The sequence below is a fragment of the Salvia hispanica genome, chromosome 2, assembly GCF_023119035.1.
Source record: "Salvia hispanica cultivar TCC Black 2014 chromosome 2, UniMelb_Shisp_WGS_1.0, whole genome shotgun sequence".
Lineage (NCBI taxonomy): Eukaryota > Viridiplantae > Streptophyta > Magnoliopsida > Lamiales > Lamiaceae > Salvia > Salvia hispanica.
In genome coordinates, this window is record NC_062966.1 from 19,391,163 (window position 1) to 19,403,903 (window position 12,741).

Consider the following 12,741-nt stretch of genomic DNA (forward strand, 5'->3'; position numbering starts at 1 on the left):
AGGTCAAAAGAAAATAGATTAAACTTGAAGTGGCTAAGGATATAGCTTATTGAAGAGTATAGTACTATTTTGGTCCTTTATATATGGCCGATTTATGATTTTGGTTCGAAACATTCACTTTTTAAAAAGTAAGTTCGAAATAAATGAAAAACGATATCGTTTGCATCCTATTTTTGACGGCACCGTTAATTCTCGACGGCCAACCGTCAGTTAGCGAAAATTTGACCGGATTAGACTTAATCTGAGATTATTAGTTGGTTAATTTTATGTTAATTATTTTGCTAATAATTCAATTTTTTAAATATTTTTGAATATGAATAATCAAACACATTTTTCACTAAGTACCCGAACTGGAAATTCAAAACGACACTCTCTTTCTTTTCTTTCATCTCTCTCATCACTCTCTAAGAAGAACCCTAGTTCTTCATTCCGACCAAGAAGCCCGTTTCCGACCAAAGCCGCAATGAAAAGGAAAAAGGGGAAAAAGAGAAGGGATTCCGATGACGACAACAGGGGGAAATTACTTTTGTGGACAACGACTATGACCCGAGTGATGGAAGAGGCAAATAATACTTCTCAAGGAGGGGGTGGAAGAATGTTGTTAATTCCATGAGAGTCCTTGGTGATTTAGATGATGGTGGGGAAAGTAAACTCTTGGGGGTGATTCACCTAGTCACACCGATGAGGGATTTGGGGGCTATTCTGATGTCGTGCAAAAAGCCGAAGATATGTTTAGGGGAGAAATGATCCAAGGTTAAGTGGGGGTTTCGGTTTAATACCAAGGCCGATTTCAACCTTTTACGCATCAAGGTATCCAAAGGGGGGAAGTGAGATCAAAGAACAACAATGTTTGTTGTATTGCCTCCAAGGGGGTTTCAAATAAAAAGGTTAAAGTTGGTTGTCCTTGGGCGCATTATATTATAGGAGTGAACTTGGATGTTGGCGATTGACTCGCTATAAACAAGTGTGGGGGTTTACAACCACGGGGGTAATGCCCAATATTTGACATGACTATTCAAGGAAGATATGAGGTTATTTTTCGGGATGCAATTCGAATTTGTGGAGGGTGCATATGGAGTTGAAGATAACAATTTTGGGAAAGGCGACCCTGAATGGCACGGCGAGGAAACCGATCGAGGGAACAACCGGCGGGGCATGATTATAGGGGGGAGATCTTGAAGCAAACCGGGGGGTAGTTGTCCTGCAATAGGCGCCCACGGGTGGGAATGACAAGTTCAATGGAATCTACAAACTTAGGCTTGTGACTTCCTTCAAAAAGGCTTACGCGAAAAGAGGGGATGGTTGTCATCTAAAAGGACAAGGGGAAAAGGGATACTCCTCAGCCTTGGATTAGATCCCAAAAGATCGTCTTTCGCGCCCAGGTGTTGAGCCATTTAGAATACGGGTACTTAGGGTTTTTAAGTTTGTTGTTAACATCCGGACATCAAAGATTCGAAAGTGGACATTCATCTCCAAAAGAAAAAGGTACACTTACATTGTAAATTTGTAAAGTTTTTTTAAATTTGTTGGGTTTAAATATTATAATCTTGTTTTTCGTCATGGGTAGGGGGTTATCAACCTCAAGCCGCCCCAAACCGCACCGTTTTTTTTTTTGGCATTGATAAGGCTAATTTCATGCACGGTTAGTGGTGAAAAAAACTTTATTTGTTGGGTCTAAGCAGTTTAAGCCGTGTGGAAGGAGACGCTAGATCCGGAAAAAGGGGAGGCAAAGGACTATAGGGAAAAAGGAGGAAAGAAAAAAAAGTTGAAAAAAAATGACTGACGGGGGAAGTCAATAGCGAGGGCAACAAAAACTATTCAAATTTGACCCCTTTAATATAAATAAAGGGCTGCAAAGCCCGAAGACATGATTTTGCTCACCACACTCACACACACATTAAATTTTGGGAAATTTTGGGGTGGAAGGTTTCTAGGGGGTTTATCTTTTTGGGAAAAGTCGGGTAACACCGTCTCACGGAGGGCGAAAAACAACTGTTTTCATTCAAACTTTTTTGCCCTTTTTTTCCCTCGAACTTCATCGTTTTGGGAAATCGATTTGGTTTTTTTGTTTTTACCGTTATATATGCATTGGGTTTATGTCATGTTGGTGTTTATCTTGTGTTGATTTACGTTGATTTTTGTTTTTTTGAGGTTTAATTTCGGAAAGTTGAATGTTATTCTCTGTTTTGGATAATTATGTGCTTGACCCGGGAAGGGTTGTGGATGTGTTTTTTGGGATCGGTGGTTGTTTGGGAATCTGTATGGATATACTTTTGGTCGGGTTTGTGTCGTGTTTGGGTTTGGAGTGGTTTAGCATCCGAAGTTGGATCAAACGGGGAATCAAGTTGTGCTATTTGAACTTTTTCTCTTTTCATTTTTGGGTCTAGAAATTAGGGTCTTATTTTTAAAAAAGCTTTTTCTTTAACTTGCTTTAAATTCGGTCGCTTCTTTTGATTCACTTTCCCATCTGTTTTTTGAAATTTTTATGCAAATTGATGGAGAAGATGATGTGTTGTTATTTGGGTTTTAGTTAGTTTTTTTTCGATTTTTTCACCCTTTTTTCCTTTTTCGGCAAATTGCCCCCACCGTCGGTTCTTTTCCCCCGGGTCGGTAATTTAGGAAATAGTTTCTTAGACCCCAGTTTGTCTCTTTTTCCCCGGTTAAAAATTATGATTTACTTACCCTAGATCAGTTTTTAAAATAGCGATTTCACCCCAAGTTAGTTTAATTTCCTCCCCAAAAATTTGGGGGCCCGGGCCCCCCAAAAAGCCCCAAATTTCCTTGAGCCGTCTAATTACGCTTCTTTCCTGTGGGATCGACCCCTACACCCTTTCTTGAAATTTTAGTATCGGGGTTTTGGGGGTTTTTTTGGGAACAATATTGTGTGCCCGAGGGCCCAAGATTTTCCCAAACGCCCGTGATTTCCCTAGCCCCTGTGATCTAGTGGACTCCGGACCTAGGAGGCTTTTTTTCCTTTCGGAAACGCTTCTCTAAACAAGAAAAAAAATTAAAACGGCTTGGGCATATGCACAACAACCCCGAAGGTTTTCCCCATCCCCAACGCAAAAAAGACAAGACTTGGGGCCCCCCGTTAACAAATGAATACCCCGGGAAGGTGATGGGGGAGGGGGGAATTTGGGTTTTTTAAACCGGGGGAAACCCCGGGGCAGTCTGCTTCCGGTTTGGATCGAGCTTTTTTTAAAGTTTGAGGGCCCGGTGTGACATTTAGTTAACAACATTTCAGAATGTTCAACAAAGTCCTATTGTTTCAGGGAAAAACATTTTATGGCTCTTTGGGAATGCATCGGAATGTTTTTGATGGACGGATTTCCCCCTTGCAAAGTTGGGGGAAAATGGGGGCCCCAAAGATGGGGAAAAAGATTGAGAAAGAAAAAAGGAAAAGGTTGGGGGGTTGTATGGTGAGAGGGGCTGGTGAATGGGTTTTGGGGTGAACCCCAAATTCGTGGGGGTTCGTGGTCGTATACGGGATCGGATTTTGCAGTCCGGGCGTTGGATGTTGGGGGGTTCTGGGCCAAACACGCAACCCCCTATTTATTCGGATGGGGGAGGATGTGGACCCCTTTGTGGCTAAATGTCCCCACGGAGACGTTAAAATTTGGGTTATGCGCCCATCATCTACCGGTACATGGACCGAATGTGACGGGAACCCTCTCGATATCCTTTTGAGACCTTCCCCGGTGCCGGGGCAAAGGGGAGCAAGGAAAAGGCGGTGAAGGGGCTAGGGGGCGAAGCAAAGACAAAGCAAAGCGGAAAGGGATACCCCGTAAAGGGTTGTCACAGTCCAAGATGGAGAGGATGGACGCCGAGGAAAATGGCGAGGAAGGGGCGTGCCGGAAGTACAAGTGTCGGCTTTGTGGTGAAAAAAGGGCCACAAAAAAGGGGGATGTCCCCAAAAACTTAAATTTGGGGAAATCGAAAAGGGATAACTTTTTTTGAACTATTTTCATTAAATGTAAACCCTAATCAATAAAAACTTCTTTTCTAAACTATTTGTAGGGTCGGCCCGGGTTGGGGGGGGCTTTCGTGATCCCGAGCAGCCCCAGACTTGTACATTGTCAAAACCCCGGGCCCCAATGGGGGAAGTTGAAAAAACTTTTCGGATATGTTTGAAAAAAACGGCCCCCTCCAAAAGCTACCTTCGCCTCTGTTCCGCAAAAGAAAAAAATCACCCCGGCAAGAAGGGTGTTTGATGTTGGCGTTTTACTTTAAAAATCGTGTCGTGTTGTGTAACAAATACTGAATATTTGGTGTTGATGGTTTTTTTGGATTTGATGCTTTTTTGGGGTTTTTATAGTGTTAAGGTTATTTCATTGCCTTATGACAATATTTTTTTTTTATGTAACAAGTAACCCGGGTTTTTTTTAGCATGTATTAAAGGGGTAAATGGCTTATGACATTACCTTATGACATTATCAGGTTTTTAAAAAGGGTTATTTTGTTTGACGGTGCCGTCAGAAAAGGATGCAAACGATATCGTTTTTCATTTGTTTCGGACTTACTTTTTGAAAAGTGAATGTTATGGACCAAAATCATAAATCGGTCGTATGTAAAGGACCAAAAGAGGATTATACTCCTTATTGAAAATTAGTTATACACTTCTCCTTTTGATCTTATCCAAAATAAGTCACGGGAATAGTCCAATGAACTAAAAGGGGAGAAAAAAGTTGTTTATAGTGTGCTCACTTAATTTGAAGATTTGAAATGGTAAGAATATGCATATAAAATTTTCTGTTCAATGATGAATCGATACAAAATTAATAGTTTTGGTGCCAATTGCACTATTGTACATGCAATCTCCTTGATTGTGTTAGTTTATGAGACTAATTGAGTACTGTGTTATAGGTAAGTATAATATTACTATTTAGACATTACTCCTAAATAATAAGTATAACTGTATAAAACTATTAACTTTATTTTATCTCTATAATTTTACTTGTTGCATCTACCATCTCTTCTCTCCTTCTTCATTGCCGACCAAGTTTGCTATGATAAATATTATAGCCTTATAGGGCCTCCCTCATGAGAAAAATAAAGTTTATTTCAATCACAAATCACATATCACTATGAGAAGATTTAAACATAGTAGAAACATCCGAATAATTGAAGCCCAAGCCCAAGCCCAGCATCAAAATGGGTTGAATTCATATGGCAACAGCCTTTTTAAAATAAAAACATCAATACAATACCATTTTGAAAATTTGATACAGTATTAAAACAAGATTTGACTATTGTGTGATTTACAATGTAGATATAAATCAGATAAAATTCAAGTTAAGTAGTGGGAAAAAAATACATGTGTGCTAGCCAATCAACTTTCTTAAACAATAATGTTTCGATTTTTTCATGAATGGGACCAATTTTGTTTTAATAGTTAAATTAAATTGTACTCCGAATAAAGTAGTAAAATTAAAAAATATAAACAAATCCTAATCGCACAATCAATACATTAGAAAATCCGAAAAAATGTCCCTAAAAAGAATAGCAAGAAAGTGATAGTTACGGTTTTTCAATCCGCAAAAGCAACTTTTATTCAGAATCGGGTTCCAGCTTCCACTTTTCCTCTCAAAGCCCGCTATCGGGCCCGATATTCATGCGGGCTGAGCTAACTTTTCTGCATAATTCATTTACTAGCGCACTCAAACAAAAAACTCAGTTTACTTCTTTTCCTGGCTGGCGGGCTGAAATTGAAACGACACACTCTGCTGCAAAATCCGGCCCGCAGCTTAGGAGAAGAATGGAGAAAGCAATGGTGAAAATGGGGAGCATAAAATCTGGAAGCTTTTGGCTGTCCAAGAAAGCTAAGGAAGAGTTCAATAACATCACTCAAGATCTCACTGTATCTATTTTTCCATTCTTCTTCTAATTAATGGAACTTGTGTTTATTTTGTTTTTATTTTTAGTGTTGCAATCTGTAAGATTTCAAGAAATAGTCAATGAGTCGGGGTTTATGGTATTCACTGACTTTTTTAGGCTTATCCCTTGTTTTGGAACTTAAGTTTATAATTTTGTGTTAAATGAACTTTTCATTTGTTTATCTTTCTCTAGATGTTGCTCTTGCTACTACCAATTGAAGAATAGCATAAATTTCTTTCAGTTTTGATCGGAGTATACTTGCCTATTTTGCAGACTGTCTCAAATGTTGTTGAGGAGAAGGCAAAATGGATCTTCGATAAGCTAAAAGGTCTGTTTCATTTAAATTGCTGATTCCAAATGCAAAATTCACTCTCCTTCAAGTTAGATACAAATATGTGATGAATGAGAAGAAGATAGTCTTATGGAACTTTGCATTTGAACAAACTTTCTTGACATTTCTCCTTCCTCCATAGGAAAACCACTAAGAAGCTTGCCTGATCTTCTACGGGAGTACAATCTCCCACCGGGCCTTTTCCCGACCAACATTACAGCATACGAGTATGATGAGATCAAGTCGAGGCTGACTGTTCACTTGCCCTTCGCTTGTGAGGTGAGCTTCAAGGACTCATCTGTGCTAAGGTATGCCCCTCGGGTCAAATGCATTCTCCTCAAGGGTAAGCTCATCGGCATAGAAGGAATGAAGACCAAGGTCCTCGTGTGGGTCAAGGTCACGAGCGCGGCTGTTGAGGGTAGCAAGTCAGAGAAGCTCTCTTTCACTGCGGGCGTTAAGAAGTCGAGGCCTAAGGATGCATACGTCGTGCCACGTGAAGCTGTTAGAATCGAAGAATTTTGAGAGGATGATACATTCTACTATATCTCTGTTTTGTCAGCCCCATATTTTGAAGTTGGTTCACGTGTGAAAACATCTTATTTTCAATCTGTTTTGATGAGTTTGTTACTTAACAATGCGAAAAGGCAAAAGGAACTGCAGCAATTATTATAACAGTGTGTTTCAATAATAGTAACACAATGAATATGTTCTTGCAGCAATATTGTCAAAAATTTGGCTGCAGCAAAAGAATGGCGTATATTGTATCTTTTTCCCTATTTAACTTCCTATAGAATCCCTAACAATCTCACAAATTGAGATTATGTTTTCTATTGCCAACAATATAATGATGCACCACTCCAGTAAATCTGACTTCCGATTTTGGAGCACTTCTTGAAGAAAATGGATGTTATGCTGCAGGAAAACATTAGAAGAAAAGTAGTTCTCAGTCATAATATCTCTAGCCATTGTTTCGCGCCAGAAACATAGTGGGTGTATAGATCAAGCAATCTACTCTGTGATATCTCCTTCAACATACCATATATTTTGGGCGATGGATAGATTGAAAAAGCATAGAATAGAGTATTTTGAGTGATTTATCAAAGCATATGGTTGATTAGCCTATGTCATCTTTATATATCCAAGTTATCACTCAAAGTAAACGTTCCCTTTGGAATAAGTAATCAGTGAGACCTTCAAGCTCGAGAAAATTTAAGAAGTCAAATATTTTTCAGAATCCAAAAGGGGAGCTCTCTGTTCTCTGTATTTATAGCCCAGAATCCCAAATAAAGCATCAGAGTTGAAATGTGCATACCTCAACAAATTTTAATTTAAAATCAAGATTTCCGAATCGCTGTGCAACCTCGTATTCCTCGCGAAGGTAGTCAAGAATTTGGGCATATTTTGCATCCCTCCAAGCGATTTCTGATCTGAAATGTGCATAATATAAACATTAAACAGTCAACAATCAATGCAAGAGACGAAGTAACTAGTTAAATGGGAATGCTGACATGTAGTCAAGTTTTTTCTTCAATTGACACTAATAGACATGGAAACTAAAAACTTGTGAGGAAATAACCTTGGGACACAATAAATAATTTATTACAAACAGATAATTATTTGATCTAAATAACTACTAAATAGGTTACATACATCATGATTACACCAACATTAACCTGTAAATTACCTATCAAAAATACCAACTTTTAGAATCACGTCAGCTAAATTTGAGTTAGCCTTCCCAACAAGTTGAAACAACTTTTTGCGGTCCATGGTGAAAGTGCCAGTTTTCTGCATTGCACGATTTATCTGTGCAAATTCCTCAACCATACCATCGACCTGATACACACAAATATACGTTTTGAGTACATTTTTCTGAATTTGCACTCACTGTTCTCTGATTATGCAAGGTTGATCGATAAGGCAGCTTGCAGAATATTAAATTTTAACTCCTTGTCACATTCTATTGCAGCAATAAACTATGAAATTCTACAATCTACAGTAGTTTATACATATCTTAAAGTAAAGAGTAGTATCTATCTGTTAACCTGTGATACAAAGTAGTCCAGAGCAATGCTTTGTCCGAGAACACTGCCAATTATGCGGATGCTATCCATGTCTAGGTTTTTCAAAACGATGTGATTCAGACCTCCCTGCATATCCTCAACCAACAAAGGCTTCTCTTTTATAGCATAATCTGATGCAAAAAGCAAAATTTTAAGATAAAAAAAATGACAATGCCTTGGAAATTCAACAAATAATCAAGATGTATGCAATTTCCATGGTCAATTTAAAAATAATATATATGGGAAACAAATATGTGGACGCTGTAGGAATATCTAATACCGAACAACTAACACTCATATTTACTTCTCGGCTGATTTAGTTTCTCTGATGGTCAAAAAACTTAATTTGTGTTACATGATAAGAGTAGTGTTCTCTTTCCCTGCTACAAAACACTCGCCTTTCCCTGCTGCAAAACACTCGCCCAAAGCAAGTGGAACCATCTTATCTAAAGAAAAAAAATGCAGATAGTGAAAACAGCCTAACCATCTTTTCTCATTTCTGTAAGCAATCCAGAGGCATGTTGTCTAACAGTTTGCAGGTAAAAATCAACTTCATGATCTTCAACATTGAAGAGGATTGTTGAACCATACTGGTAGACAACCATGTAACGATAGCATCTCATGTCATTTCCAGCTGCACCTCGCTGACAAAAACACTTGAATGAGGATATTCGATCAAGAGCGTCACTTTAAAGTTTAATTACAACCAACTGACATTTTATTTAACTTGGCTATTTGATCTATGAGCACCGACGTCCATATCAGATGTATATAAGTTCTATGGTGAAGAATATAGACATGAAGACACTATAGCAATGGTTGGTGGAAGCCTATGAAATCTACATCGGATGTATATAAATTCTCTTTTTATGTCTGCAGAAAATGAAGACATTTTTGTCTTCCATAGCAGTTTCAAGGCTTTTTAATGCATCTATCGCAAAATTTTGTTCTTTAGTCTGTATATTCACAACCCATCCCCTAACTCCTGTTCATTTCCCATCAAACCCAGCATAAGAACTGCAAGGTTTGATCCCATTGCACTGGACTGGAGTAACTAATCTTAACCACTTATTCCAGAAGCAGAGTTTAAATTCTCAAGATTGTGATGAATTGCAAGGATCAATTAGTAAGCAAACATTAACTTACAGTTTCCCAAGGAGGACCACAAAATCTGAGAATAATACTATTTGAAGAACGTGAAGTCGGAGGAATGACATGTTTTGAATTCTCAGCTTGCATACTCTTCAAATCAACACTGCCAAAATCATGAATCTGAGAGAGCTGCAAATCGAGATGCAACATCGACAAAAGAAACAAAAAGGAAATCGGAAGTGTAACAGTGCAAGTGAGTGGATCTAACAGCACACAAAATCATAACTTTCAACAAGCATAACGAGTATCAGAGTAAACACAAATTCAATCACATAAGCTCTGCAACTAATTTTTCCTTCAAAAATAAAAATTGGAACTGCAAATTGACACGATCGTTACATTCCATCATAAATAAATAAAACAGTGGAACCAACCTGGTACAGAGAAAAAAAGCCCTCACTGAGATATTCCCAGCCTCGTCATCTTCAAACAACTCCTCCAAAATCTTATTTGCATCAAAATCATTATTACGGGAATCAAATTCTTCGACGTAGGGTGGAGATGCGGGGAGGGCAGAGAAGTGCCTGAAACTCGAGAAATAATTCCTTGGCCTTGAAATTAATGGTGAATTTTGGGATCTAATAAGTGGGTGCCTGCTCAAATTTGGGTTATTAATGGATTTGGAAGCGGATGCGATGCGGGAAACTGCGACATAAACTCTCCATCCCCATCTCCCCATTCACTGGGGTGAACAGTGGCAAAATTCTTTGCGAGCTGTTTAAGTTCTTGACCCTTAAATTATATCGAATTCACACCATTTTCTCTAAGAGTAGGGCGGAATCCGTTGGTGTGGTCGATATTTGTTGTTGCTGTTGAATGATTTTCAAGACACCTGATTTTAATTGAGACTTGGGTCATAAACCCTAGCATATTCACTGACACTGACACCTGCTTCATTTTCACATTTTTACACCCAGAATTAATGTTATTGCATCCAATCAACGCCCAGTTAAATCTATTCTTATTTTATCTAAAAATAATAAGCCTACTCTTCTTTATTTAGCTAAAGATAATGAATCTACTCTTCTTTTTTTAATAAAAAGAGTATACATACCCTTTGGCTATTTGTTATCGACAATGCATGCGTACAATCAATGAATCGTGTACTTTATATACATACTATAGTTACTACTAATATTAATTTCTAATAGAGTACAGTCAGTACTTCATATGAAATGGAATGTGGATTGATAATATATGTATAAAACTTATTTAAGAAATCTATCTATCTATGCATGCATACATATAAAAAATGGGAGTTTTGATCTATATCTATCTATCTATACATACGTATAAAAAGGGCGACTTGGATCTTATTTTGAATTTTATGAATTCTGAATATAGATTTGAATTTATATATATAAGGTGTGAAGTTGGATCTTTGCATTCCAATGAGAAACCGCAACATTACCGCTGCGTTCAAATGACGACCTAATCAATTACAATATTATTATATGATTACACTATTAGTCATCCAATATAAATGTGACCGTGAATTTTGAATTAAAAAATTTAACCACCAATAAATTACAATATTATAATTAATTGCAGAAAAGGCACTATCATTCTTTGATATTTGTTCATCTACACTATAAATATGTAACATGTGCAAGATTATAATTACTTCTTCATTGTCTTATTTTATTTGTTGAAATCATGGAATTCACCTTCCCTAATGGTCTTAAACCTTGCAATACGATCATTCGAGTATGGTGTGTGCGTGTTTATGAATTCATTAGACGTGGAGACAAATCAAATGTAATTTCCTTGGAATGTATTTTCCATGACAGGATGGTATGAGTGTCGCTTCTTACCTTATTACGATTTTTTAGGTATTATCTAAAACCACTAACTGTTTATTTTTCCACGCAGGGCACTAGAATTCAAGGCACGCTTCCACACTATTTACAAAATAAGTTTCAAGACAACATTAAGGAAGGTTCAATTGTTAATATCTGCCATTTTTTGCACGAAGAAATTGAGTACGTACTCCTATTACGGATCATGCATTTGTAATAGCTATGTGCTCCAAAACACGGATATCTGAAGTTGACGATCCAAATTTTCAAGATTTATGTATTCGTTTAAGACATTTAATCTAATCAAACAAATCACAAAAATGGATGAAGAGCCTCTCTTTGGTATTTTTTGAGTAATACTTTTGCAATTATATTGTTATTATTGTTATTATTATTTGTATTAACATTGTCACTACTTTTATTTTTGTAGACATAATTGGTGTGGTTATCAACCTAATTCTCGACTCATCGAGATTGTAATTGTTGATTCGCAATGAGGGCTGAAATATCGATTTGTTTTTATTTTATGTTGAAATTCATTTTATATTATGTTGCTTATAAACATAACACCATTTGTTGTACACTCTAGGGGTGATATTGTTGACTCATATCTCGAGTAAATGGAAAAGGTCATAGAACAAGTTCCTATCATTATAGTCCAATTTTGTAGATCTACTATGTTTCGGATGATACTTCTTTTCTTTATTTTTTTTTATTTTATTTTTTGGAATATTTGCGTAAACGATTAAAGTATAGTGGCAGATTAATGATTAAATATAAGGTTAGATAAACATAGTTAGTATATCGCATCTTTTTTACTTATCTATTTTCAGAACTGTTTTGTGATGATTTTGATTCTTTATTTTCTATTTTGACTTGTCTGTTCTCGGATTTAATTTATGTATGTTTTCAAAATTGATTTGTGATGATTTTTATTCTCTGTTTTTGTTTTGATTTGTCTGTTCTCCGATTCAATTTACATCTGTTTTTCAGAATTGATTTGTGATGATTTTGATTCTCTACTTTCTTTAATTTTTCTGATTAATCCTTCTCTGTTTTTCGGATTTTTTCTCAATCACAGGGAATTTCTTTGTTGTTGTTCATTTTTTGTGGCTTCCTTCTCGGAATGACGTATGGCTTTAGTCATGTAACTGCTTTCTTCTTGACCGGAGAGTCTTTTGGACATAACTACAATGTAGTTGTTTTCACTTGCATATTGGAGTTCATAATCGCACATAGATGCATCATATTGTCCAGATTGGCTACCCGTTCTACTAATATGCATTTCCTTCTTGTGTGGTACTGTATAGTTTCATCCAAGTACCAAGAATTCATATTGTTAAAAGTCTTGTGTTTATTTAAAGAATATCTGATTTGATACAACTTTTTTGTTTGTGTTTGCAGATAGCAGTGGCTATGTTGGTTTGGTCAGTTGGTCTATTCCTCATCTTAGAGTGGGTCGTGGAGGTGGCTGCTGAAGTAATAGTATGATCTGTTCATCTTTGGAATATGTTTATTATGT

The 12,741-nt window shown here is 37.0% G+C and overlaps 2 protein-coding genes across 3 annotated transcripts; one reads left to right on the forward strand and one right to left on the reverse strand.

Annotated features, from left to right (window-relative positions):
* The first annotated feature begins 5,540 nt into the window (after window positions 1-5,540).
* On the forward strand, window positions 5,541-6,840 carry LOC125207460 (uncharacterized protein At5g01610-like). The gene is made up of 3 exons (XM_048106814.1): window positions 5,541-5,857; window positions 6,148-6,202; window positions 6,348-6,840. Exons 1-3 carry the CDS (start codon window positions 5,612-5,614, stop codon window positions 6,725-6,727), a joined length of 681 nt encoding a protein of 226 aa, XP_047962771.1. The 5' UTR covers window positions 5,541-5,611; the 3' UTR covers window positions 6,728-6,840.
* A 12-nt stretch (window positions 6,841-6,852) lies between these two features.
* On the reverse strand, window positions 6,853-10,265 carry LOC125207459 (protein RETARDED ROOT GROWTH, mitochondrial). 2 transcript variants are annotated; one of them, XM_048106811.1, is made up of 7 exons: window positions 9,795-10,265; window positions 9,415-9,523; window positions 8,753-8,924; window positions 8,251-8,399; window positions 7,890-8,041; window positions 7,518-7,632; window positions 6,853-7,117 (listed from the first exon to the last, which is right to left on the reverse strand). In XM_048106811.1, the coding sequence occupies exons 1-7, from the start codon at window positions 10,097-10,099 to the stop codon at window positions 6,983-6,985; spliced, it is 1,137 nt and encodes a 378-aa protein (XP_047962768.1). In that variant the 5' UTR covers window positions 10,100-10,265; the 3' UTR covers window positions 6,853-6,982. The 2 variants fall into 2 exon arrangements, with proteins under 2 accessions (XP_047962768.1, XP_047962770.1); XM_048106813.1 differs by having other exon boundaries at window positions 8,753-8,912; window positions 9,795-10,262.
* Window positions 10,266-12,741: the final 2,476 nt, after the last annotated feature.

Bases quoted from the DNA above. Each gene is read 5' to 3' on its own strand.
- LOC125207459 (XM_048106811.1), bottom strand. From the start codon at position 10,099: ATGGGGAGATGGGGATGGAGAGTTTATGTCGCAGTTTCCCGCATCGCA. The intron at 9,524-9,794 runs GTTGGTTCCACT...TGATTTTGGCAG, and splicing joins GCTTTTTTTCTCTGTACCAG to TGTTGATTTGAAGAGTATGC. The intron at 8,042-8,250 runs GTTAACAGATAG...TGTGTGTATCAG, and splicing joins TGGACTACTTTGTATCACAG to GTCGATGGTATGGTTGAGGA.
- LOC125207460 (XM_048106814.1), top strand. From the start codon at position 5,612: ATGCGGGCTGAGCTAACTTTTCTGCATAATTCATTTACTAGCGCACTC. The intron at 5,858-6,147 runs GTATCTATTTTT...CCTATTTTGCAG, and splicing joins ACATCACTCAAGATCTCACT to ACTGTCTCAAATGTTGTTGA. The intron at 6,203-6,347 runs GTCTGTTTCATT...CTTCCTCCATAG, and splicing joins GATCTTCGATAAGCTAAAAG to GAAAACCACTAAGAAGCTTG.